The sequence below is a fragment of the Dipodomys merriami genome, unplaced genomic scaffold (assembly GCF_024711535.1).
Source record: "Dipodomys merriami isolate MVZ:Mamm:240054 unplaced genomic scaffold, mDipMer1.0.p SCAF_19, whole genome shotgun sequence".
NCBI classification, from domain to species: domain Eukaryota; kingdom Metazoa; phylum Chordata; class Mammalia; order Rodentia; family Heteromyidae; genus Dipodomys; species Dipodomys merriami.
This window is the reverse complement of record NW_027203270.1, coordinates 22,916,606-22,943,318: the sequence shown is the minus strand read 5'-3', so window position 1 is coordinate 22,943,318 and position 26,713 is coordinate 22,916,606. Positions and strand designations below refer to the sequence as shown.

Genomic DNA, 26,713 nt, shown 5'->3' with positions numbered 1-26,713 from the left:
AGTGCCCGGGAGCCTGCTGCTGGTGTCCTGAAGGTGTCACTTTTTTTGCATCAGCCATCTCCTTAGGAATACGGATGACGGGTGTGCACATGTCCTCAAGAGAGCCACACAGAGCACAGATGTAGAGGACTCTCACTCAGCCCACTGCGCAGGCAAAACATTCTCTAAAAGAGAAAAGTGAGGCTCTGCGTGGGTGTGCACTGGGCCGTCAGTGAATTGGTTGGGGGTGGGGGGAGGTGCTACCTCTCCGCTCCTCTGCCAGGCAAGAGGCTTGGAGCTGTTCTGTTTCCTGACACGTGTGTGGGCCGGCTGTGGAGCCACCAGCTCTATTCCTGCCAAGTGTGGGTACAGGCTGGTGAAGGCTATGCTTTCTGAAAGTGCCTCCAGCCTGGCTTCAGGCAAAGCCAGTCACTTGCTGGGGCCCAGGAAGCCCAACCTGCAAGCAGAGGTCCAGGACAGGCCATGAACCCTCCTCCCCCCCTGCTGGGGCTCAACCCTCCAGAGTGACTGCTGGGCACTGGTGCTGTAGAAGCTGCAGGGAGCAGCCTGGTTGCACTAGGTTCCTAAACCAAATCCCTTCAGCAACCTTTTGTGGAATGAGGTTTGGGCGGACATCCTCCTCCCGAGGGCATGCCCTGGGCGTCGGCGGAGGCTGGTGATCTCTGAGTCCAGCCCAGAAACCGCCTGGGGAGGCCTAGGCAATGTGGAGCTGCAGGAGCAGCACTGGGTGGTGAGCAGGGACACAGGCCACCAGAGACATGAGGAGGGGTCCCGCCCCGCCCTCCCAGGACCCAGGCTGCTCAGCCTGGGGACCCGGTGTGGCATGGCATGACCCCGCGTGGTCTCCATCTTCCTCCGCAGGCCATGCGAGGGCCCTAGGCTGCAGGGTGACAGAACGGGGGCTTGAGCCGGTCCAGGGGACCCTCGGGTCTGCCCCCGGGTTCTCTCCAGCCGGATCGCTCTTGCTGCGGGGCCTCTACAGCATGTGGCGGGGGACAGGGACCTTTGAAACCCGAAACTACAAGGGCCAACAGGGGAAACTGAGGCAACAAAAGGCGCCAGCACCGTAACCACAACCAGAACTCGCCCCTGCACAGCGCCGGGCGGTACGGGGCGGGGGGGGGGGGGTCGGTCTCTTTCTCCGTCCCTTCCCCACGCGCCGGCGCCTGGAGCCCCTCGCCGTCGGTTCTCCCGAGGCGGCGGCGATCGAGGGGTCCGCGGGCGGCGAGGGGCCGGCGTGGGGGGCAGACAAAGGCGGGGGCCGGCGAGCGAGGGGAAGACAAAGCGCAGAGGAGGGTCGGCTGCAGCTCGGGGCCCCGGAGGCGGCTCCGGGCGCGCGGAGCCAATGGGCGGGCGCGGGGCGGGGGCCGGTGGGGGTGGCGCCGCGAGAAGGCGGTGGCGGCCGCTCGGGGACCACTGGCGGCGGCGGCGGCGGCAGCTCGCGCTCGTGCCCGCGCCCTGCTCGCACCCGAGGCTTCCCCCCTCCCTGAGACAGACCCCCGCCCCACGGCCCAGGCCGGGGCCCGGTGAGACCCTGGGGGGTGGAGGGGAGGGCCTTCTCGGGTGCTCGAAGCGAGGCGCCGCGGTGGGGGGCGCGGGCCGACCCCACCGCAGCTCGCGGGGTCCCGATGCCCGGCGGCTCCGGGTGTTGCTGTGGTCCCGGGGATCCAGAAGCTCGCGTCGGTCCTATGGGGCCGGCCCTTGGCGGGGGCCCCGCGGGTCCGGAGGCCGAGGAGCGGGGCGCGGGCTGCGGCGCGGCCGGGCGGGGCGGGAGCGGGGCGCGAGCGCTGTCCAGGGGCTGGGCGCCCGGGGCCCGCGCCGGGTCTGCGTGAGGTGCGGGTCAGGCCGGGGCAGCGGGTTCTCGCCAGGCCGCGTCCGGCCCCGCCCTCTCCTGACCTGCCCTCACCCCGGGAGGAGCCCCCCCTGCCCCCTGCAGCCGCCGCTAACTTTGTTCTTTCCCCACACAAGGCTCCACTCGGGGACCCCGGCCCCTGGGGGAGCAGCGTGAGGGCCGGCGGCGAGGGGGTGGGTGGGGGGCGGAAGTGGCAAGACCCAGAGCAACAGGAAATGACTTAGGGAAAGTCCCAACCGCAGCCCCCCAGCCCCCTGCCTGTCAACATCCCCACCCCGCAGGCTGGGGGAGGGCCTGCCGGGGGCCCCACCGACCGACTTCCCCTTGCAGAACCCAGCGGGTGCCGCGTCTCTGTCGGGGCCACCATCACCTTGGACCAGCATGTTCCAGGCTGCGGGAGCCGCCCAGACCACCCCGTCTCACGTAGGTTACCAGCGAGGGGGGAGGGGGAAGGGGAGCAGAGAGTATACTTCCCACTCTCTGTCCCCCCCCCCCCTTGAGCGCCCCTCGGATCCAGGCTGGGCCGCTCCAGGGCTGCTCCTGATCGCCCTGATCACCCCTCTTTCAGGAAGCCAAAGGCAGCGGTGGCAGCAGCACTGTGCAACGCTCCAAGGTAGGGCCCGGAGGGTGAGTGTGGGTGGAGGAACAGGTGGGTACCGGTCAGGCCCCTGGCTGAGTGCCCCCGCCCCCTCCTCTCCAGTCCTTCAGCCTGCGGGCCCAGGTGAAGGAGACCTGCTCAGCTTGTCAGAAGACAGTGTACCCCATGGAGCGGCTGGTGGCAGACAAGCTTGTTTTCCACAACTCTTGCTTCTGCTGCAAACACTGCCACACCAAGCTCAGGTGCGCCCCCGCCCCGCCCGCCCCTGCCCGCGCTTCCAGGCCTGACCCTGCCTGACCCGTGTGTTCTGCTTCTGCAGCCTGGGCAGCTACGCGGCGCTGCATGGCGAGTTTTACTGCAAACCCCACTTTCAACAGCTCTTTAAGAGCAAAGGCAACTACGATGAGGGGTTTGGCCGCAAACAGCACAAGGAGCTCTGGGCCCACAAGGAGGTGGACCTGGGCACCAAGACAGCCTGAGCCCCTTCCGCCCCTCCACTCCCTCCGTAGTAGAGGGCCTGGAGCTGGCCAGCGGGAAGAAGGGTGGGAAAGGGGTTGATCTGGGCTGGGGGGTGGGGCAGGGTGGGAAGGAGGCAAGGCTAGCTCAGGCCGAGTTCCCGGCACAGGGCTCTTTGCCCCAGAATTCCTTCCTTCCTCAGTGGGTGGGAATTTGGGAACCAGGACTGGGTTTGCTGGCCACCCTGCTTCCTGCTATCTTCAACCCACCCCCACCTTACCCGTGGCCCCCCCCCCGGGAGGCCAAGCCCAGCTTCCCTATCTAGGTGCCTTTTCTCCAGCAAGGAGTCCGCATGCTATCCCCCCTCAGGGTCCCAAGCTCCCTCACTGCCACCTGGGCCTTTTGTGGGCCCCAAGTCTACCCATCTACCTCTGCCCTTAGCCTGGTCCTGAGCCACCTGAGACTGGGAGGAGAGCAAGAGTGCCACCTGCTGGGCATCATGGGGCCACCAAGGTGGTGGGGGAGGGGATGGGGAAGTGACAAAGCAGGGCCTGCTGCTTTGGGACTCCCATGCACCACAAAGTTAAAAGCCACCAGGCTACAGCCTCAGTGACCAGCGGGGGAATTGTCCCCCAATCTTCTCCATTGTTTCTGTCATTCTGTTGTGACCGACCCTATTTTAAACATGTTTAAACAGATCCCTGACTCTGTATTGTGGCCTGATTGGGGGGGAGGGGCTGTGGAAAGATGTAAAGGCGTATGGCGAGGGGAAGGGGAACCCGGAACCCTCATGGTCCATGGTTGGGGGGGGGGTTAGTGGGTGTCAGGAAACACTGCTAGCCAGCTTGAGAAGATGGGGTGGTCCTTGGCCCAAGCATGATGCTATGCCATCGAATTGACGTCTTTATCTGAAATCCCCACTCTGTCTCTCCCTGCTCACTGTCCATACATTGACACCTCTATCCTGAGGAGTGCAAGTAAGTATAAGCATCGATGGTGCTCAGACTATCTGCTCTACAGGAGAGTGGGATGTAGGGCAGAACCCTTTGACTAAGTCCTGATTTGGCCCCTTTCTACTAGCTGCTCCCAGGTGTCCAGTTCCTTCCTGGCCCTTTGGCTCTGGAAATCTTCAATGATGGGTCCTTGCAGAGCCAGTAAGTGCTATGAAAGGTTTCAGTGACTATGGCCTTTCTTGTTCTAATTCCCTGTGTCTTCTTAAGATTTCAGGAGAGGGGAAGCCTCTCAAGTCAGGTCATCCAGGTAGAAACTGCTCCTCAGAGTCCAGGAACACAGAGGTGACGCTGGAAGCTTCCCTATACCCCACTCCTACCCAACAGAAGTCTGGGTTGTCCTGCCCCAGACCTGCTATACTGACTTCTGCAAACCATGGGATAAATAGGTGGAACAAGGGGCCTGAACTCTGGGCCTGGGCGCTGTCCCTCAGCTCTTCAGCTCAAGGTTAGCACTCTACCACTTGAGCCACAGCGCCACTTCTGGCTTTTTTTAAAAAAATCTGCTTATGTGGTACTGAGGAATCGAACCCAGGGCTTCATGCATGCAAGGCAAACACTTTACCACTGAGCCACCTTCCCAGCCCGAGAACAAACTCTTAGAGAATTTTTCCTTTTGTGTCAGTCCTGGGGCTTGAACTCAGGGCCTGAGTGCTGTCCCTGAGCTTCTTTTGGTTAAAGCTAACACTCTTAACACTTGAGCCACAGCACTACTTCAGGCTTTTTGAGAGTACTTTATTGGTGATAAGAGTCTCACAGACTTTCCTGCCTGGGCTGGCTTTGAACCTCAATTCTCACAACTCAGCCTCCTGAGTAGCTAGGATTACAGGCATGAGCCACCAATGCCTAGCTCCGAGAGGATTTTTTGGCTTTTCAACTCAAATCTTTAGCCCTGAGGGCAAATGAACCAGTGTGTCCTCAGTGTACTCAGTAAGCAGGGGTGGCAGCTAAGGCCTGAGTCCTTGAAGCACAAGAGCCCAGAGCTTCATTTGGAGTTGAACCTCAAGGAGTTCCTTGTGCCAGAGGTCTGCTGGGGACAAGAACTGTCTTTCCTATTCAGTTTAAGCAAGTGGCAGGTGGGCCAGGGAAGATGCTGGAGGGGTTACTTTTGACTGCTGTCTTGCAATGATGAGACTAAGGGATACCTCTGGGCCATTAAGTTCTAATGATCTGGCCACTGATGATGTTCCAGTTAGAATGGCCAATAGTGCCCTCTCAGTAGAGCATGGAAAAAGCAAGAGGGAGGGAGGGGAAGGAGGGACCATCTCAGAGCTAACTGGTACTCGGCCACCAGAAGGGGACCCCACTTCTTGGAGTCTATTCCAGGAGTCCAAGCTTGTTGCCAAGTGAACATTTACTCCTCCACCCACAACAACCACAAGCATGGCCACAGGACCCCTCTGGTATAAATGATCCCTTTTATTGTAAGTAATGTGTGACACTGGCCTGGCTTTGCACTGCAAGCACTCGGTCAAAGTATAGTCAGCTAACTATGGCTGCAGGTTCTTCTGCATGATCCACAATTCAGACACAGAGCTGGGTGGGCTGGAGGGGTAAAAGGGTGGCAGAATGCACACTGATCCAGCCCTGGGCCTTTTGTGTGGTGGTGGCCTGGGCAGATGCACCCCATGGAATGATAAGAAACTAGCAGAATGGCCTCTTCCCCACATCAAGCCCTAGAGCTGCTAGGAAACTGCTTTGAGTCCAGGACCTTGTAGAGCCCCACAACTTTTTATCTTGATGAGTTAATAAGAAACAATAAATTAAAATTAGGCAACAGCTTGGTCCTGAGGATGCTGAGCCATCACGTCCACAGTTTTTGGCACACACAAAAAAATCAGGGTGCTTTTGTTTTCTGGAGTGCAGGATTTGTTGGCTTTTTTGAAAATTTGGTTTTAAAACACATTTCCCTATGAGGTAAGACCCTGGGGGCGGGGCTCTGTGAGAGCCTGAAGATGGGACACACAAAGCGCAGGGTCGTCTCATCTTGTCAGTGGCACCACACTCTATTTCCTCTTGGGGAATGGGCTGAGGAGAGGCCGAGCTACCACTGGCAGCTTTGGTCGAGATGAAGGACCAGTCACCACCCTGAACAAGGGCTGAGATGGCAGGCAGGAGCAGGTGCTTGGTGAACTCTCAGGCTCACCAGCCTCAGCGGGTGATCTGATAGAGGCCCTTGGGAGAATGGGGATGGTACAAGGGCCCAGCCCCAATTGGCACTGTGCAACACACATTTCTTGTAAAAACTAGCTGCTTCCATTTTTCTCTTCTCTCTTGAGGCGTCCATCACCTGTAACAGTCTAGAATTGATATATATAAAAACCATCAAATATGATCTGAGATATAAATTAACAAGTACAAGGCCTCACATTACATGATGTGAAAAGGCTAAAAAACAGCGATAGAAACTACATTCATAAAAGTGCATCGTCAACATACAACGAAGGCTTTGGCTTGTTCTAGCCCACAGGGAAGTGGGCATGGCTGGCAATGAGCTGCCTGGTGCTAGTCTCCAGCTCCCTGGAGACGCCCATCCCTGGGCATTGACTTTTTTTTCCTTTAATGACAACTCCCAAGGAAACTGGAAGTTGGGAGGGAGGAGCTCTAGCAATAGGCACATTTTGGAAGGGAGGGGCCGGAAGAAAGGACCAGCGCCCAGGCTGAGGTAAATTCGGCCAACTCTAAGCTGCTTGGAGATACTGTTTCCCTGACCCCTGTTGCCATTCTTCCTCCAGGTAGGAAAGGGGCCAAGAACTCACTGGGAGGGGCAGAGCTAAGGAAACACAGAGCTGGTGGTATAGGACAGTTGGTGGCAGCACAGGGGCTTTCTCTTCTACCAGGTGGAGTGGGCTCTGGCCAGGCAAGATCACAACTCAGACTGCCAGAGATAATCCCTCCTGATGGGCCCAGTGGAACTCTAGGCACCTAGCTGTGCCATATGCCCTTGCAATATTGTCCACTTCTGTGCACTTGGGGAGCAGATGCCAGGCAAGGAGCACAAAGGCCATCTCATCAGCTCTTTCCAATCCAGCTCAAGGTCCAGGCCCACACAAGCACTCAGAGCCCTGAGGGTACAGTCTCCAGTTTCAAAACTGGATACAGCATAAGAGTGACTCCAAGTTGTAAAACAGAGACAATTAATTGCATTGACAAAACTGGGTCTCCCCGCTCAGTGGGGGGCAGTTCCACATCTCAGACCCCTGCTTGGGGGGACAAGGTCACAGGGGCAGGCAGGGCAGGCTCCTCCTTCCCTGAATAAGGCAGTATACATTTGCTTCATTCATCTTTGGTAAAGGACAGGACTGGCAAAGTGACCTGGGGGCTCTAAGGGTGAGGGCGGGCAGCCTGGGCCCCTGCCTTCTGTTGGTTGGAGGATGTTGGGCTTTACTTTAGGCTTGTGAGGGCTCATCCAGCCCAGAGATACCATGGTGGTCTCGACACTGGGAGAAAAAACAGTAACACTCTGAATGAAAATAACACTATTCATACCCTTGCATCAGTCCTGTGCCCCAGCATCTCCAGACTTCAGTGCTGACTGCAGGGTCAGGGCACATCCCAGGGGTGGGCAGGGCCCACGGCCATCTTGCACACTGTTCCCAGCCCTGTCCCCTCCATGTTGAACATAGGATACTGGGGATCCTGGGTCTGGCAGGCTGGGGGGGGGTTCCCAGTCCTTGAAGCTACAGTAGCCATTGCATCCTGGCTCTGAGCTCTGGCAGAAGGGGTACAGATGAACACTGGCTGGACTGCAGCTCCACCATACACAGCCTTGCCTGGGAGAAGCAGCAACTTCACTGAGCCCCACAGCAGCCCCTTGCCCACACAGTAGGAGGTGGCCGGCAGCAGTGTGGCCTTGAGAGCTCAGTACACAAGCTGTGCAAAGTGGTGTGTGAGCAGCTCCTCAGCTGAAGGTCTCTGACGAGCCTCCACAAAAATGCGCCTCAGGAAGTCCCTGCCATGTTCAGAGATGTGGGAGGGCAGCTGAGGATTGGTGGGCTGGGTGGCAATCTTAAAAATGGCGGCCATAGCTTCATACTCTGCCCAAGGTGGTTTCTCTGTCAGCATCTCCACCACAGTGCAACCTAGGCTCCTGGAGAAAGAACCTCATGTCACACCTCAGCCAGTTCTGGGCTCTCACCTGCCCACAACTCACTGTGATGAAAAGAGATCACACTGAGACAGGATGGGCCAGGCTGAGAGATGACATCACAGTACTGCTTCACTGAAAGATTTCCTGAGACTGGGGGAAAGAACTGCTGAGCACTGACAGAAAGATTTCAACAATATTGGATTACTTTCTTGTTGCTGCTACACCATACCATAAATGTAGTGGCACAATTACAATACAAACTTACTGTCTTACAGTGCAGCAGTCTAAAAATTGGCCTCTCCCTGGGCTAAAGTTAAGGTATCACAGGGATGGTGTTTGTTTTTGTTTTTTCTGGAAGCTGTTTCCTTGCTTTTCTAGCTTCTGGACATCATCTATATTTCTTCTCTTTTCTTCTCTTTTCTCTCTCTCCCTTTTTTTTTTAAAGTCAGTTGTGGGGCTTGAGCTAGCACTCTACCACTTTGAGCCACAGTTCCACTGTAGCTTCTGGTGGTTAACTGGAGATAAAAGTCTCATGGAGCAGGTGCCAGTGGTTCACACCTGTAATCCTAGCTATTCAGGAGGCTGAGATCTGAGGATCACACTTCAAAGCCAGCCCAGGGAGGAAAGTCCACGTGAGACTCTTATCTCCAATAAACCATTAGAAAACTGGAAGTGGCACTGTGGCTCAAGTGGCAGAGCACTCGCCTTGAGCTGAAGAGCTGAGGAGGGATAGCGCTCAAGTCCAGAGTTCAAGCCCCACGACCAACAACAACAACAAAAAAAGTCTCATGGACTTTCTAATCTGGGCTGGCTTCAAACTGTAATCCTCAGATTTCAGTCTCCTGAGTAGCTACGATAACAGGCATGAGCCACCAGTGCCCAGCTTTTAAATGATTTTTGTGTTTTCTGGTGCTAGGGATCAAACCCATAGAACTAAATATATGCTCTACCACTGAGCCACACCCTCAGCCACTTCTACATTTTTTTAACCTCACTTTAGCCTGGTACTTCTATTGCCACATCTCCCACTGCCCACACTGACCTCCTGCCTCCCTGATATAAGAACCACTGTGCCCCACTTAGACAAGTCTTTAGTTGCAGCTACAAAGGCCAGGTTGTCATTATTTTCAGATTCTAGGGTTTAAAATGTAGACTTTCTGTTTTTGGGTCCGGTCGTGGGGCCTGAACTCTGGGCCTGGGCACTGTCCCTCAGCTCTTCAGCTCAAGGCTAGCGCTCTAGCTCTACCACTTGAACCACAGTGCCACTTCCGGCTTTTTTCTATTTGCTTATGTGGTGCTGAGGAATCGAATCCAGGGCCTCAGGCATGCAAAGCAAGCGCTCTACCACTGAGCCACCTTCCCAGCCCCAAACAGTTCTTTTTTTTTTTTTGTTGGTCATGGGACTTGAACTCTGGGTCTGGGCGCTGTCCCTCAGTTCTTCAGCTCAAGGCTAGCACTACCACTTGAGTTACAGCACCACTTCTTTTTTTTTTTTTTTTTAAATCAGTCATGGGGCTTAAACTCAGGACCTGGGTATAGTCCCTGAGCTCTTCTGTTCAATACAAGTGCTCTACCACTTTGAGCCACAGCTCCACTTCTGATTTTCTGGTGGTTAACTGAAGATAAGAGTCTCATGGACCTTCCTTCCTGGGCTGGATTTGAACTGTGATCTTCAGATCTCAGTCTCCTGAGTAGCTAGGATTACAGGTGTGAACCACCAATGCTTGGCTAGAATACAGACATCTTTTGGGGACTGTTATTCAGCTTGACAATAACTGCCTTAGCACAGAAGTTCTCCCCACTCTTGGGTCTTTTCCACAGATAGAAAAAAGTTAAGCAGGGGCTGGGAAGGTGGCTCAGTGGTAGAGCGCTTGCCTTGCATGCCTGAGGCCCTGGGTTCAATTCTTCAGCACCACATAAGCAAAAAGAAAAAAGCCGGAAGTGGCGCTGTGGCTCAAGTGGTAGAGTGCTAGCCTTGAGCTGAAGAGCTGAGGGACAGCGCCCAGGCCCAGAGTTCAGGCCCAACGACCAGACCCCAAAAAAAAGAAAAAAAAAGAAAAATGTTAAGCAGAACATTAGAATGGGCAAAGTCTGCTTTTGTTTAGTTTATAGACAAAGGCCTTTAGAGTAGATCCTGATTTTCAAACAAGTTCAGCAAATATGAGGGATTTTTTTTTTCCCCTTTGAGTTCCCAGCACAGTTTTGTTATTTGGGGTTAAAACATACCCCATTTGTCCTGTGTGCTACTACATGCACCTTCCACCCACATGGAGTCTAAGCCCTGGGTACTCCAGCCCACAAGAGGCAGGTTTTCTGTCTCTCTGCCATACTGCAAAGTGCCTAAGATAATTTCCAACTTAGATCACCTACAGTCAGCAAATCTCAGTGCTCACCACACGTCTGCCTTCCTTCCGTAGCCCTCACCACTGATAACCTCAGGGCTCATCCAGTAGGGTGTGCCAGTGACGGAGCGCATGCCTGTTCCTGACATGCATATGGTCTGTAGGCGTTTGCTGGCTCCAAAATCCCCAAGCTTCACATTGCCAGCAGAATCTCGGAGAATATTGGCTCCTAGAATGTGAACATGCAGAGGTTACCACTTTGGATCTGCTCACGTTTTCTACCATTCCCCACTCCCAGGTCATGGATGGCTGCTGGGAAGGCAGGGGCTGCCAGTGAATTAGACATAGCTGCAAAAAGCCAACAGCACTGTGAAGGGAGGCCTCCGTGACCAACAGTGGCATCTCACTTCAGGGTGTTCTGAAATTGTTAACCAATCTTCACACCAGTACCCTGACAGGAAGGCATCTGAAATGCCACTTTTTTGAAAGTTCAGATGGTTAAGGGGCTGGCCTACCAATAATTAAATCTTGGGGGTTGGCAGCACTGGTCCCTCAAGGACTGACAGTGCCCAGCCCCTCATGGATTGGACAGGGCCTGGCCCGCCTCACCTTTGATGTCCCGGTGCACAATCATGTTGCTGTGCAGGTAGGACACGCCCTCCAGGATCTGCCGTGTGTACTTGCGGGTCACACTCTCCGTCAGGGCTCCATAGGCCTTCAGCTGGTCTTTCACTGAGCCCTAGAGACACAAGGAGTCAGAGAGATCCCCTCAGGGGTACGTGGAAGAGGAAATGAAGCTCTTTCCAACCCCTAGTACTGTAGCAAAGAATGATCCATCCCATTTGTGAAGTGTGGCTCAGCTTGCCAGGTAGCTTGGAGAAAACCATGGAGCAGTTCTTCCCTTAAGTAAATCTACACCCAAATCTAGCAATAGGGGCTATGCTTACTAGACAAGGACCAGCCCTCAGTGTCAGCCCAGGTTAGGTCAGACCTGAGACATTTCTCACTTTGCATACTCACTGCAGCCAACAGGTAGGGCTCTCCTGACCTAACTCCTGCCATTACTTTACCTGGCTCTCCAGAACCTCTGGAGCCTCACTCAGGAGGTCAGCCCTCCCCACACCCAGCCTCAGATCAAACTCTTCCGAGAGCTTCACATGCATTTAAGGCGCACATACCCCTGGCATGTACTCCATGAAGATGGTCAGAATCTTCTCAGCACGGTCTCGCAGGCAGCCGTAGTACTGCACAATGCGTTCATGCTGCAAGTTCTTCAGCAACTGGATCTCACACTCCAGAGCACTCACCTCCTAGGGAGGGGTCAGTGATCACCTGAGTGCCCAGGTCCCCAGGTCTGACCACATGGATCAGTGCAGCCTGCTCTCATCTAGGCCTCTCCGGGGTCTGTCTTGGAAATTTCTGCTGGAAACTGGGACTCAAACTGTCTGGGCCTTGGTCACAATGCTAGACAGCTCTTGACATATAGCACTTCCAGCCTGGGGGTAGGCAGACAGGGAGGAGGGACTGTGAAAGCTGAGGTAAAGTTACAACATATTTGTCCACCTAAATGGAGGTGGAAACTATATGACTCCTTCATTAGGAGTTAGACCAAGTGAGTGAACACTACAGTTTCTTCCTGGGTTGAAGGTGTCTATCGAGAGTTGGGATGGATGGTATCCTTATGGCACTGGTCATCACATGTTAGTTTGGGTGGCTTGGGACTCTGGCATGGACTCAGTGCCCCTTATCTAGCTGCTCATTGCTCTTTGGGTCATCATCCCTTCACTCATGGGCTAGGGTGAACGGCAAGGAAGCTTGCAGGGGAACTGATAGGAAGTCAACCTGTAACACCTCCAGCCATTACTCTGTGCAATAACAATAAGACAGGAATTTTGGTTGGAAGGGAAGAATTGAATTACAGGTCAGAGTATGGGGAAGGCAGGTAGTACCTTGCTTGTCTCAGGACTGTCTGGGTCGAACTGGACCTGCTTGGAAGCAAGTTCCCGTCCTGTGTCCACATCATAGCACAAATAGACCCTGCCGAAGGCACCCTGGCCCAAGAGCTTCCCTCGGCGCCAATTGATGGGGGCACTAGGAGCTAGAGAAGAACAGTAGGAAAGTATTATGCTGTGCAAATTCTTTCTGGGAACACTCCTCATGAGCTCCAGCTGGCTCAGGCTCCCCCCTTATCCAGCACCATCCCCTCTCAATAGAGAATCTCCATCACCTCTGGATCAGTCCCAATGCCCTGGTTGATAGGACCTTAAGGTCAGAATGCTAAGAAGCCAAGGACTGGCTAAAGTCACAGCGAATTGCTCAAATACCTTACTTCTAAGGCTCCTAAACATCTTAACATGGCAGGAATTGAGGGCATGCTCTAAACTTAAATATGGAAATACTAAATGGCTTGTCACACAACAGTGGAGTTTGGCCTATGGTCCAGAGCTGTCCACTGCTACGCCTCAGTGTTCCAGTGGCCCAGCTGAGCTCCTGGCCTTCAGCAAGTGGCAGTCCTTACACTTGGTTGGTACACTCCTCTCCTGCACAGAGAGAGTGTTCTCACTGTCTGCACTCCGCAGGCGCCCACGAGGGTCCAGGTATTGCACAGCCAGACCCATGTTCTCGCCATTTGTGCTCAGGGAACGGCTGGAAGGCACCAGGGTGAATAGGTTGCCTTGATGTCGCCGTATTCGGGGAAATGTTCTTCTACCTAAAAGAATGCAGCAGCCGGAGAAAACAAGGTTAAATGTGCAAGGCAGCCAGAAGGGACACCACCAGCTCCTGCCCATCCTATCTGCCGTCCCACCAGTTTCCTGCCAGGAAGGCTGTTGTTCTAAACTACCCAAGAATCAAAACAAAAGCAGAAATTAAGATGTAGCCTAGGTTCTGGTAGCCCTGGCCACAGCGAAGGAAGAGGGCTGATTCACATGCTCCTTGCAAGGCCAACCCACTGTTTAAGTCTCAATAGTTCTCAACAGTATGCTAATCCTAGCCCTGCTGCTGCTGTCCATCTGCTGCTACCACAGATGAGGGAATCAGAGAGAGGAAGAGAGACAGAGACAGAAACACAGAGAGACAGAGCACTCCATGGACTCAAAGGCAGAATTCCCAGTGGCAGTATGTTGATCCAATACCATCCTCCCTATCTGATTTGGCTACTGTCTCTCACCTCAAATGTAGATCAAAATTTCTCAGAAAAAAAGAAAGACGCCGGGAGCTGGTGGCTCACGCCTGTAATCCTAGCTTCTCAGGAGGCTGAGATCTGAGGATAGTGGTTCAAAGCCAGCCCTGGCAGGAAAGTCCGTGAAACTCTTATCTCCAATAAACCACCAGAAAACCAGAAGTGGCGCTGTAGCTCAAGTGGTAGAGCACTAGCCTTGAGCTGAAGAGCTGAGCGACAGCATTCAGGCCCAGAGTTCAAGGCCCATGACCGACAAAAAAAAAGAAAGAAAGAAAGAAAAAAAAAAAAAGACATGGAGAATACCTAATTTCCCAATACCACCATCACTCACTGGTTTTTTCACCACAAAGGGCTAAGCAGAGTCTTTCTCTAGGTAACCAGCAGAGGGCAGCATGGAGATGCACTTACCATCATTGTAGTCTTTGTGGTGCACAGACACATGATAACGCCGGGGATAGGTTCCTCCTTTGACCCCTTTGTCATAGAGCTGGGTATCACGATCTGATTAAGACAGGAGAGTTACTGGGTTCTAGGTAGGTCAATGAATAAATAAACCACACAAACCCCAGGTCTTTGGAAGCCTTAAAACAGTAGGCCCAAGCGGGTGGCTCATGCCTGTAATCCTAGCTACCCAGGAGGCTGAAATCTGAGGATTATGGTCTGAAGCCAACCCGGGTAGAAAAGTCCGCTGGAGACGTTATCTCCAATTAACTACTCAAAAAAAAAACTGGAAAGTGGCCTTGTGGCTCAGTGGTAGAGTGCTTGCCTTGCATGCATGAGGCCTTGGGTTTGATTCTTCACAGTACCACATAAGCAGAAAAGGCCAGAAGTGGTGCTGTAGCTGTGGTTGAGGGCCAACCTTGAGCTGAAGAGCTGAGGGACAGTACATAGGCCCACAGTTCAGGCCCACAACCGACAAAACAAACAAACAAAAACAACAACAACCAAAACAAAAAACAAAAAAAACTCAAGGACAGAGCCCAGGCCCTGAGTTCAAGCCTTACAACCAACCAAAAAAAGAAAAAGAAAAGAAACAAAAACAAAAAACCACACTGTAGGCCCCATAGAATTACTATACAGTTCTGGCTCCCCACAGCTGTCTGTGGCCCTACCCAGATAGCCCCTACAATGCTCACTCGGGTTCTATGAACTCACCTGAATATTCCTGTCTGTTGTCTGGGAAACTCTGGGCTCGAGACATTCGTGATTTCCGAAAGGATGGACTAGAGAAAACAAAAAGAAGTCACAAGATAGACTTCCCTGTACTTCCAGAGTAGCTGCAGGCAGAAGGCAGGACATCAGACAGTCTTCCCCTTCCAACTTCCTCCCACATCCACAAGACTGGAAAGCAGAGGTGGAGTGGTCATGGGGCTTGAACTCTGGGCCTGGGCGCTGTCCCTCAGCTCTTCAGCTCAAGGCGAGTGCTCTACCACTTGAGCCACAGCGCCACTTCTGGTTTTCTAGTGGTTTATTGGAGCTAAGAGTTTCACAGATATTTCTGCCCAGGCTGGCTTTGAACTGTGATCCTCAGATCTCAGCCTCCTGCGTAGCTAGGATTCCAGGCATGAGCCACTGGCGCCCAGCTTCATTTACCCTTTATTAGTTGGAGGCTCAAGTTTCAAAGGACCCTGAGTAGTAAACCAGACTAAACTCTACCCTGACTTGGTATCTTTTTACTTTTAGCCTTGCTTTTTCTTTATTTTTTTGTCATGGGGCTTAAACTCTGAGCCTGTGCGCTGTCCCTCAGCTCTTCAGCTCAAGGCTAGCACTCTACCATTTGAGCCACAGGGCCACTTCCAGCTTTTTCTGCTTATGTGGTGCTGAGGAATCGAACCCAGGGCCTCGTGCATGCAAGGCAAGTACTCTACCACTAAGGAACCTTCCAAGCCCCCACTTTTAGCCTTTCTTCCTCCTTTTGTTGCAGGTAAATGTCTGCTCCAAGCAGTAGTAACAATAACAACATTATAATTTGCAAAGTGCTACTTTCTTAGGTATTTTCTTAGTTATTTTCTCATTTAATCCTAACAACTCTGTAAAGAAGATAATAAAAATAATATAATAGCAGATGCCAATTACTGAACAGCTGCTGTGTTATTTATTATCAATCTTCACAGGAACCCTGTAAGTTAGGAATAAACATTCCAATTTATTTGTCTAAGGACATAGCTAGGAAGCAAGAAAGCCAAGTCTAGGTCTAGGACCCCAGTCTTTTCCTGCCATCACAACAGGCATCTTCCTCCCAAGCTAATCGTTACGATCCCCTTTAGAGATGGGGAAACTGAGGAACAAAGAAGTTAAGGAGCTTGTCTGAAGCCACTAACGTGTTTGCTGAGCTGGGATTGGGCCTAGGACTATCTTGTTCCAGGTCTGCTCTTTCTTGGATCTAAGAAAGGGACAATAGATAAGCTCTCTGAATTAAAATCAAGCCAGGTGTCAAGGAAAGCAGTCCAGATGGCTAGATTTCATTCCCCAGAAGAGAATAAAGCATTGGAGGGGTGGAGGAAACACCCGAGAATAGCAACTGGGTAAATCTAGCTGTTCTTCCTAATGACCCTTTCTGTGATGGAAGTGCCTTTTAAGAGGGCCACAGTCAGAAACTCTCAAAGCAGTGACAGTGGACTGCCCTATACTTCCTTAAGTGTAAAGAAGACCTCTTGTCTTTACTTCTTAATTCAAAGTTTAAGAGGGAGTCCAAAGCCAATTAGTTCCTACGCTGATAGAGCTCTGAGCCTGTGGAAGCATGTCCTAATACTTTTTTGTTGTTGTTTTGCCAGTCCTGGGGCTTGAACTCAGGGCTTATATCTGAGCTTTTGCTCAAGGCTAGCACTCTACCACTGGAACCACAGCAACACTTCTGGCTTTTTCCGTGTATATGGTGTTGAGGATTCAAACCCAGGGTTTCATGCATGCTAGGCAAGCACTCTACCACGAGGCTACACGCTCCCAGCCCTCTCCTAACACTTTTACCTGTGCCTTCTTGCTCCCCTGGCTGGAGAGCAAACCCAAAACAAGGCTACATTATTCAAACTGACAAGTAACAATCAGTATACCCTATACCACACAGAGGAAAGAGGGCTTATCCGTGTTCAGGTCTATTTAGAAAGACATTATACAAATTTAGCCACAGTCACAGATAATTACACACATAAACAGTTACACTAACAACAACAATAACTCCCCTCCCCCCAAAAAACCCACCTAGCTCCCTAGCTTCTCACCACAGACAAATGTGATCAAATGTGCTTTTAAATGTAGAGAGACTGATGCCTACTCCAAATGCCTTCACTAAACCAGGTGTGGTAGGATTATACATCTGCAACCCCAGCATTCAGGAAGATGAGGCAGGATTGTGATTTGAGGTCAGCCTGGACTACATAGTAAGTTCCAGGGTAATCTATGCTATATAGTGACACCCTGTCTCAAAAACAAAGAAACAAAGCCGGGCACTAGTAGCTCATGCCTGTAATCCTAGCTACTCAGGAGGCTGAGATCTGAGGATCATAGTTCAAAGCCAGTCTGGGCAGGAAAGCCTGTGAGACTTATCTCCAATTAACCACCAGGAAACAGGAAGCAGAGCTGTGGTGCAAAGCAGTACAGTGCTAGCCTTGAGCAGAAAACCTCAGAGACAGTGCTCAGGCCCTGAGTTCAAGCCCTGTGACTGACAAAAACCAATAAGCAAAACAACAGCAACAAAATACAGAAACACCATGGTAGCTCCTGGGTGAACCACAGAGCCATTTGTAAAGGTCAGTACTTGTTTTCTCCCAGAGTATAAGAACAGAATTCTACACCGAGCAAGTAGTATGGTTTGCTAAGCAGTCAACATATTCTGTTTCCTGATTTTCATACCTCAGGTTCCTATTCCATAAGAAACACTTAGAGAAAAAAAAATACAAGTAAATTCATGGGTCAGAATTCAGTTTCACCCTAAAACTTCAACAATCCCTTGCTTTTCAGTCCAAATCATAACAAAGCTAAAAAGTACAAGCACATAATATATGCCAAAAGTCAAAACATATAAACTACTAAGAACAACATTAGTTATAAATGAATTGCTATTTAAAGTTATTATTACATTTATTTTATTATATAACCAAAATATTCTTGTGGTGGTTGAGAAATTAAAAGGCATGTAAACTCATGTAAAGTCATGCAAACTCATTTTAGAAAATCAAAGTTTAAAAGGGCTTTCCTGTAAGCATCATGATTCAACCCTGGGCTTAAGGACATGTAGCTGAGTTGGAGACACAGATGAAGCAATTCTATCCCATCAGTTCCAAAAATGACTACTCCTTAACTCTGAAACCACCCAGAATCCCATACCTGTCTGCTGACCTGTCCAAGGATTGGCAGCTTCCTGACAAGGAATTCTCAGCGCTGCTCAGAGGATCCAGCATCTGTAAAGCAAGCCATACAATAAAACCAGTCCTAACACAAAATCCCAGCCAGATGACCCAGGCTTTATGAACTAATCAGGGCCATGCACATGGTCCTTTTTGTCAAAACATGGAAGGGTGCTTTTCCCATGCAGTACAAATAATGGTTAGCAAGGCACCAATCTCTTGCTTAGCTTCGAAGGAAAGTTTCCAGGAAGGAGAAAAATCCTTGGCTGGCATTCCAAGGAGCTCTGCCAGGAAAGCAAAGCAGAGATACTGCCTCTCTCCTTGGCATTTTCTTGGCTCATCAACATTGGCACCTGGTGCTGGAGATGATACTACCCTGTAGAAGCTTCCAGTGAATTTGGGTGGGATCTTCATGCTTCTGTTCATACTCCATAATTCATAGTTTACAGAGACAAGTATGAACTTATTTCACAGATGAACATTATAGGCTGAGAAAGGTTAGGACAAGTGCCTAAAGTTATAGGACTAGTTGGTTCTCATTCAGAGATAATCAGTATTTATTTAAATATTTATGTAAATATTATAAAAATATTTCTTTGCCCGCTAAAAAACCCCAGCTTAGCTTTAATTAATTCCCTGAAGGTCACCCCACTTTTATTTTCTCTGTACAGGGTCAGTATAGGGTCAGTGTAGGGATGGGAGAGGAGCCTATAATTTCAGAGTACAACTGTTCCTTCATATCCATGTGGGATCAGTTCCAGAATTCCTGCAGATATCAAAATCTGTGCATGCTGAAATCCCTTTTATAAGATAGCACGGTATTTGCATATAATCCACACATACCCTTCCTTTTTTTTTTTTTTGTCAGTCATGGGGCTTGAACTCTGGGCTTAGGCGCTGTCCCTGTGCTCTTCAGCTCAAGGCGAGTGCTCTACCGCTTGAGCCACAGCACTACTTTCTGAGACTTTTTTTTTGGGGGGGGTCTGGTCGTGGGGCCTGAACTCTGGGCCTGGGTACTGTCCCTCAGCTCTTCAGCTCAAGGCTAGAGCTCTACCACTTGAGCCACAGCGCCACTTCTGGCTTTTTAAAAATTTTTGCTTATGTGGTGCTGGGAAATCGAACCCAGGGCCTCATGTATGGAAGTCAAACGCTCTACCATTGAGCCACCTTCCCAGCCCTTTCTGAGCCTCTTATCTCCAATAAACTACTTAGAAAGCATTGAAAGTGGTGCTGTGGCTCAAGTGATAAGAGCACTAGCCTTGAGCACAGAGATTCTCAGAGTTAGAGACCAGGCTTAGAGTTCAAGCCCCCGGCAAGCAAAAAAAAAAAAAAAAAAAAAAGGCCCCCAAACCAACCTTGGCCAATCAAGGTAAATTAATTGCAAAGTAATATTATTAATCTAGAATATCTAGAATACAAGAGATCCCAAAGTAGATGAAATCACCATGAGAAAAAATTGCTCCCAATCCATCAAGTACATACTTGGCAATGTTAGATCAGTTGACAGAAACAAGAATATGGATGAGTGCAATAATAAATACAGCAGGTGTGATGATGGGAGAATACCAAAGGCTCAAGGGAGGCCTTAGGAAAAGCTGCCAAATCCCATGGATGCTTTTGCAAAACATGACCCTCATGAGAGTGCTGCAGAAATCAAAGGGGAAGTAAAGGAAGTGACACTGTGCTGGCAAAATTTCTGTAAGAAAATTAAGCCAACAAAATTAACCTGAATCATGATTTGTTCATTCTAAAAATTAGCAAATACATGCAACTATTACCTAAATCTGATTAAAGAAAAACAAATAAACTTATCTTAGTTTCACTTTTCAAGAAAGTCCCAAAGGAATATTCTTTCATGACATACTATGCTATTTTGGTCCCTTTCAAGTGGATATTTTTTTCCATTTTGGCAGTACTAAGGTTTTAACTCAGGACCTCATATTTGTTTGGCTTGCTTGCTTAGCTTACTTCCAGCCTAGATTTTTTACTGGTTAGTTGGAAATGAAGTCTCACAGACATTTTTGCCCAGGCTAGCTTTGAACCACAATCCTCTGGATCTCAACCTCCTGAATAGCCAGTATTACAGGTACCCAGTCACCAAGCTTCTGAAATGGACCTATTTTGAATGGCGTGTTTGCAGGAGTAATACTCTTCAACTAGGCAGGTGAATTAAAAGTTGGGGAGCCAGGCGCCGGTGGCTTATGCCTATAATCCTAGCTACTCAGGAGGCTGAAATCATATCTTGGTGCCCACCCCATACTCACACACTGCTCATTGGTTTCTGGGATGAATTCTCCCTCACTGTTGATGCTGGTGTAGGATCCCTGTCGGGCAATGTGCTGCTGTCGCTCAGGCACGTAGCCAGGGGGAGGTGAGCTTCGACCAGGGTTCTGGGAGCCTACAACACAATAACCAGGCTTTTAACAACAGAATCCAGAACATGTGCCCAATAGGAGCAGGTATGGAGCCAGATGTAGATACTAGCCCTAAAAGTCATAGTTACAACTCAGATGGGTCCTGCACCAAAATCTTGCATGTTCCAGAGCTTCCTGAGGCCAACAAAGTCCTTTCCCAAAAGAAAGGCTCCAGTGACAGAGCAAGCACTAGAGCATAAATGACCAAGAACGTTGGCACAAAATATAAACCAGAATAAATCCTGTAATAATAATCTGACAGACCAGTTTTTTAATTTTTATTTTTGGTATTGGTACTGGAGCTTGAACTCAGTGTCTCATGCTTTTGCTTAGCTTTTTCACTCGAGGCTGGTGCTCTACCACTTGAGCCATAAAGCACCACTTCCAGCATTTGACTGGTTAGTTGGAATCTTATGCCCAGACTGGCTTCAAACAGTGACCCTCAGATCTTCTGAGTAACTAGGATCATAGGGGTGAGCCTCTGGTGCCTGGCATTAAAAAAAATACATACACACACATATATAAATATATTTATATTTATATATAATGTTAGTTATCTTCATCTTAGAGGACCAATGTTCTTCCTATCCTAGAAAAATGATAAATATAGTAATGCTCCTATATCCTTGGGAAATATGCTCCAAGACCTCCTTAGATGCCTGAAATCCAGGTAGCAGTAAACCTTATATAAATCATGATAAGAAATATAAGAGATGAGCCAGCCAGCGCTAGCAGCTCACATCTGTAATCCTACCCAGGAGACTGAGATCCGAGGATCATGGTTCAAAACCAGCCCAGGTATGAAAGCCCCATGAGACTTCTTATCTCCAATTAACTCAAATGAGGTACATTTTATTTTTTTTATTTTTTTATTTTTTATTGTAAAGATACTTTACAGAAGGTTACAGTTACATGAGTAAGGTAATGAGTACACTTCCTATTGAGCATTGTTACCCTCTCCATTGTTTTCCCCCTACTATCCCTTCCCTCCCTACCTTCTCCGAGGTTCTTTTTTTTTTTAATTGTGATTAAGTGATTACATAATTTCCCAAATTTCACAGTATTGTGGAATAATGATGCTCATTTAAAGTCACAAGCTCATTCTAACTTTCCTGGAGCAAATTGTCTATCACGGTCTATAACATATAACAGGTTACCACATATACACCATACATGTGATCAGCAGCATGGGGATATTTAGTAGTGGTTTGACCAAATGAGTGGAAGTTCTTTGTTTCTTAAGTCCTGTTAATTTTGTCGTATCACCTAACATTTTGGATTTAACATCCACTTATCAGGGAGAACATGTACCGTTTGTCTCTTTGCTCTTGCCTTACCTCACTCAACATGATTTCTTCTAGCTCCATCCATTTCCCTGCAAATGCCATTATTTTGTCATTTCTAATGGCTGCATAATATTCCATTGTGTATAGATACCACAATTTTTGGATCCATTTATCTGTGGTGGGGCATCTGGGTTGTTTCCATATCCTAGCTATTGTGAACAGTGCTGCAATAAACATGGAGGTGCATGTGTCCTTGTATATTGGTTCCTGTTGTTCAGGGTAGATGTCTAGAAGTGGTATAACTGGGTCGTAAGGGAGGTCAATCTTTAGCTTTCTAAGGACCCTCCAGACTGCTTTCCAAAGTGGTTATATAAGTGTATATTCCCACCAGCAGTGTAATAGGGTTCCTCTTTCTCCACATTCCCTCCAGCATTTGTTGTTGGCTGATTTGTGGATGTGGGACATTCTGACTGGGGTAAGGTGGTATCTCAGGGTTGTCTTTATTTGCATTTATGAGGTACATTTTAAACTGATAAATTGGGAATGGGAAGGTGGCTTAGTGGTAGAGTGCTTGCCTTGCATGCATGAGGCCCTTGGTTCGATTCCTCAGCACCACATAAGCAGAAAAAGCCAGAAGTGGAGTTGTGGCTCAAATGGTAGAGCACTAGCCTTGAGCTGAAGAGCTGAGGGACAGAGCCCAGGCCCAGAGTTCAGGTCCCACGACCGGCAAAAAAATAAAATAAAAAATAAAAAAATAAAAATAAATAAACTGATGAATTGATTATATCTGGATTTCTCCAGTTAGTATTTCCTGACTGAACCAGGAATGGTAGCTTGTGCTTGTAATTCTAACTACTTGGGAGGCTGTGACATGAAGATTGCATAAGCCCAGTTTGGGGCCAGCCTGGACAACACAGTGTGACACTGTCTTTTAAAAAACTCTACAGGGGCTGGGAAGGTGGCTCAGTGGTAGAGCGCTTGCCTTGCATGCATGAGGCCCTGGGTTCGATTCCCCAGCACCACATAAGCAAAAAGAAAAAAGCCGGAAGTGGCGCTGTGGCTCAAGTGGTAGAGCGCTAGCCTTGAGCTGAAGAGCTGAGGGACAGCGCCCAGGCCCAGAGTTCAGGCCCCATGGCCGGACCCCCCAAAAAAAAAACAACAAAAAACAAAAACTCTACAAAACTCTACAAGGCTGGGTGCTGGTAACTCATGTCTGTAATCCTAGCTACCTAGCTACTCAGGAGGCTGAAATCTGAGGATTGTGGTTTAAAGCCAGCCCAGGCAAAAAGGCCTGTGAGACTTTTTTTTTTTTTTTTTTTTTGTCTGTTGTGGGGGCTGAACTCTGGGCCTGGGTGCTGTCCCTCAGCTCTTCAACTCAAGGCTAACGCCTTACCACTTGAGCAACAGCGCCACTTCTGGCTTTTTTCTGCCTCTGTGGTGCTGAGGAATTGAACCCAGGGCCTCAGGCATGCAAGGTAAGCACTACCATTGAGCCACCTTCCCAGCCCCGTGAGACTCTTATCTCGAAATAAACCACTAGGAAACTGGAAGTGGCACTGTGGCTCAAGTGGTAGCACTTGTCTTGAGCTGAAGAGCTCAGGGACAGTGCCTAGGCCTAGAGTTCAAGCCCCACAACTGACAAAAAAGAAAAAAAAAAGGAAAGAAAGAAAAAGAAAAAGAAGAAAACTCCACAAGATTCTGACTATAGTTGACCATGAAAAACAAAACTGCAAAGGTAAGGAGGACCCCTGTACATCAGCTTAAGCCTCTTAAGTTTTAGGAAACAGCTGGAATTCAGAGCAAGGTAACAGGATATGCCTGGGCATCTCTCTCTCTCTCTCTGCTGTTTTGTTCCTCCCTGCAGTGGCTCTCTTACTTCCTGTCTACCTGGATCTGGTAAGACTACCCAACTGACTCTGCAGCCAGCAAGAGGCTGCCTCTTCCACTGCTACCTACTTCCAAACTTCCTATTATGAGTAATATTATCTTACACATAAGTAGTACTTCACTTTTGTTGAACATAGTCCTCATCTATACAATAATCCTGAGACATACATAAGCATTTGCTTTACTTAACAGAAAAGAGACTCCACACTGGAAAGCAGGAATTTATCCCTGTTTTACAGTTAAGAGAATACAGAGCCAATATTTATGTGTATGTATGCAGATCCTGGGGCTTGAACTTAGGGCATGGGCACTGACCATGAGCTTTTTTGCTCAAAGCTAGCACTCCATTACTTGAGCCACAGCTCCACTCTTGCTTTTTGATAGTTAAGAGATAAGAGGCTGACGGATTTTCCTACTAAGGCTGATTTTGAACCACAGTCCTCAAATCTCAGCCTCCTGAGTGGCTAGGGTTGTAGGCGTGAGCCACTGGCACCTGGCCCAAATTTATTTTTATTTTCCTTTTTTTTTCTTTTTGTTTGGCAGTACTGGGATTTGAACTCGGCCTCATAGTTACTAGAAAGGTGCTTTACCTCTTGAGTCACCTCCAGCCTCTTTAATTTTTTTTCAGGTAGGCTTGCCAGCTTTTATTTGGAGGTCAATCTAACATTACAATCCTTCTACCTATAGCCTCCCATGTAGCTGGGACCATAGACACACACCACTATGCCCAGCTTCTTGATTGAGAAAGGGTCTCAATAATTTTTTGCCCTGTTCTGGCCTCTAACTGCAATCTTCAGATCCCCACCTCCTGAGTAACTGGGAATATAGGCACTGGGCCACTGCACACAGGTACAGGTAGTTTTGCCACATCAGCTTTTAAGATGGAATGGTTTATTGACTAACATCACTGAATCATACAAGCATCTAGCTAGGTATTTTAGAAATCATTAATCAATGCTTTTCTTCTCTCTCTCCTCTTCCTTCTTCCATGGGACGAGGATAGTACTCAGAGCTTCAGATATGTGAAGTAAGCATATACCACTTGAGTCACATCCCCAACTCTTATTTGTATTAAGTTTTTGCAGTAAGGTCTCTTTAACCTTTCCTGGGCTGGTCTTAACCTCCTACCTCCATCTTCAAGTCACTGGGATTAAAGGCATGAATGCCTGGTGTTAACTAATGCTTTTCTGCTTTTTATTTGTTTTGTGTGTGTCAGTTTCTGGGGCTTGAACTCAGAGCCTAGGCATTGTCCCTGAGCTTCTTTTGCTCAAAGCTAGTGCTCTACTATTTGAGCCACAGTTCCACTTCCAGCTTTTTTTGGGGGGGGGGGGAGGAAGGGAAAAGGGTATTTTATTGGAGATAAGAATCTCACAGACTTTCCTGCCCAGACTGGCTTCCAACAATGATCTTTAGACCTTGGCCTCTTGAGTACCTAGGATTGTAAGTAGGAGCCACCAGTGCCTGGAACCAATTTTTTCTGTAAGGGATTCTGAATATGTGAAATCAGATTTCCAACCTAGCTTTTCCTGACTGACTGTTACTTTCAATAATCAGAGGAAGAAACAAAACAAAGTTGGAAGCCAACTTCTCCCCTTCTTTCTTTCTTCCTTTTTTTTTTTTTTTGGTCGGCCATGGGGCTTGAACTCTGGGCTTGGGCGCTATCCCTCAGCTCTTCAGCTCAAGGCAAGCTTGAGCCACAGCATCTGTCACTTCTGGCTTTATCTATTTATGTGGTGCTGAGAAATCAAACCCAGGGCCTCATGCATGCAAGGCAAGCACTCTATCACTGAGCTACCTTCCCAGTCCCCACTTTTTCCCCTTTCTAACCTTACCAGACAAACCAACTTGGGGGCGGGGGAGGGTGGAGAATAGGGGGGGATAAGTTAGACAAAAGATGTAATCACTACCTTATGTAACTATAACCCCTCTTTGGCTCAAAGCTAGCACTCTACCTCTTGAGTCACAGCACCACTTCCAGTTTTCAGGTGTTTTATTCGAGATAAGAGTCTCACAGACTTTCCTGCCTGGGCTGGCTTTGAACCGCAATCCTCAGATCTCAGCCTCCTGAGTAGCTAGGATTACAGGCGTGAGCCATTGATGCCCAGCTCTTTAAAAGCTTTGACAACATCTCTGCACAAATATTTCTAGTGTTTTCAACACATAAATATCCTGAGCCCTTTCCCCATCCTAATATCATGCAGAAAAACAGAAACATGAGAGTCCTCTACTCCCTTACCTTATACTCCTCAGAGCTCCTCCACAACCCAGAAATCCCCAAACTCTGGAAACAGCAAAGTACCGTCCCTCAATAAAATAAGCTACTTTGCTCACTGGCTGTTTCTCCAGATTAGTCCGGGATGTAGTATTAGGTTTCCTGAAATGGAACTGCAGGAAAGATGCCCTATGGGGATGTGAAAGGAAGGAAGAGAAAGGAGAAGGTGGAGGAGGAAGAGAAGAGGATGGGGAAGGGAGGAAGGGTGGAAAAGGAAAGAAGGGAGAAAAGAAGGACAAAAGGAGAGAGAGCGAGAGAGAGGTAAGGAGGGAGGGAGAGAGAGAAAACAAGTTTGATAGCTAGAGATTTCTGCCAATATCAACTCCATTCTTTCTTGACAGAAACCAGTTTTGGGAGGATAATTTGGGATACAGTTTTAGTTTGTATATATATCAATCAGACTGTGTGTTGGAAGAAGTGGTGTAACTACTGCACAGGCTGCTGATGGGCCCAGCTGAGGCTCTTTGAACACCTGGAGAAGTTGGGAACGAACTGTTGGGGCTCAACAAAACTCCCTTAATCATGGAGGTTTCTCTCAAGGACCAGACAAGGAAAGAAAAATGCTAAATTGGAGAAAAAGAAAAAAAGAAAAAGAATCCTGCAAAGGGTTGCTCTTTAAAAGACACCTCCTAGGGAGTATATACTACTATTTTTAATATCCTTCAAGAAACTGAAGTCACAGGAAGTCAGTGGGCTTCTTTGGTTATGCAAAAGACATTCGAACACTTCCAATCACTTCACAGAGGCATCAACTCAAGGACATGCTATGTGAGAAGACTCACATGGGCCTCTCAGAAGTAGAGCTTCCCCACCTGACTTGCAAAGATAGCACAGAATAAATTGACTCTGAAAATAGGCACAGAATTTTGTGTATTTTCTGCTTAAACATCTCATTCACATGGTAGAGGTTCTCAATTCTAAGGTAAATCAGTACCTAAGTAATGCTAAAAGACCTCAAACAGCCTGCAGAAGAAAGTTCAAG

General features: G+C 48.9%; 2 protein-coding genes across 5 annotated transcripts in view; one reads left to right on the top strand and one right to left on the bottom strand.

Annotated features, from left to right (window-relative positions):
* Positions 1 to 1,412: 1,412 nt before the first annotated feature.
* Limd2 (LIM domain containing 2) lies at positions 1,413 to 3,604 on the top strand. The gene is made up of 5 exons (XM_070027737.1): positions 1,413 to 1,526; positions 2,183 to 2,275; positions 2,421 to 2,465; positions 2,553 to 2,692; positions 2,770 to 3,604. Exons 2-5 carry the CDS (start codon positions 2,234 to 2,236, stop codon positions 2,927 to 2,929), a joined length of 387 nt encoding a protein of 128 aa, XP_069883838.1. The 5' UTR covers positions 1,413 to 1,526; positions 2,183 to 2,233; the 3' UTR covers positions 2,930 to 3,604.
* Positions 3,605 to 5,320: 1,716 nt separating this feature from the next.
* Map3k3 (mitogen-activated protein kinase kinase kinase 3) overlaps positions 5,321 to 26,713 on the bottom strand; it is a 77,337-nt gene continuing 55,944 nt past the window's right edge. For 2 of the 4 annotated variants that reach the window (XM_070027734.1, XM_070027736.1), the window contains 10 exons: positions 20,137 to 20,270; positions 17,865 to 17,926; positions 14,685 to 14,752; positions 13,938 to 14,030; positions 12,867 to 13,058; positions 12,298 to 12,446; positions 11,527 to 11,658; positions 10,958 to 11,087; positions 10,400 to 10,577; positions 5,321 to 8,006 (listed from right to left, as the gene is read on the bottom strand). In XM_070027734.1, coding sequence (XP_069883835.1) covers positions 7,778 to 8,006; positions 10,400 to 10,577; positions 10,958 to 11,087; positions 11,527 to 11,658; positions 12,298 to 12,446; positions 12,867 to 13,058; positions 13,938 to 14,030; positions 14,685 to 14,752; positions 17,865 to 17,926; positions 20,137 to 20,270 — 1,367 coding nt within the window. In that variant the 3' untranslated portion in view covers positions 5,321 to 7,777. Of the gene's footprint in view, positions 8,007 to 10,399; positions 10,578 to 10,957; positions 11,088 to 11,526; positions 11,659 to 12,297; positions 12,447 to 12,866; positions 13,059 to 13,937; positions 14,031 to 14,684; positions 14,753 to 17,852; positions 17,927 to 20,136; positions 20,271 to 26,713 lie in introns of all 4 variants that reach the window. The other 2 variants (XM_070027733.1, XM_070027735.1) reach the window with 1 other exon arrangement.

Excerpts from the sequence above, each read along its gene's own strand:
- Limd2 (XM_070027737.1), top strand. The coding sequence starts at position 2,234 with ATGTTCCAGGCTGCGGGAGCCGCCCAGACCACCCCGTCTCAC. Across the intron at positions 2,276-2,420 it reads CCCAGACCACCCCGTCTCAC|GAAGCCAAAGGCAGCGGTGG; the intron begins GTAGGTTACCAG and ends CCCCTCTTTCAG. Across the intron at positions 2,693-2,769 it reads CACTGCCACACCAAGCTCAG|CCTGGGCAGCTACGCGGCGC; the intron begins GTGCGCCCCCGC and ends CTGCTTCTGCAG.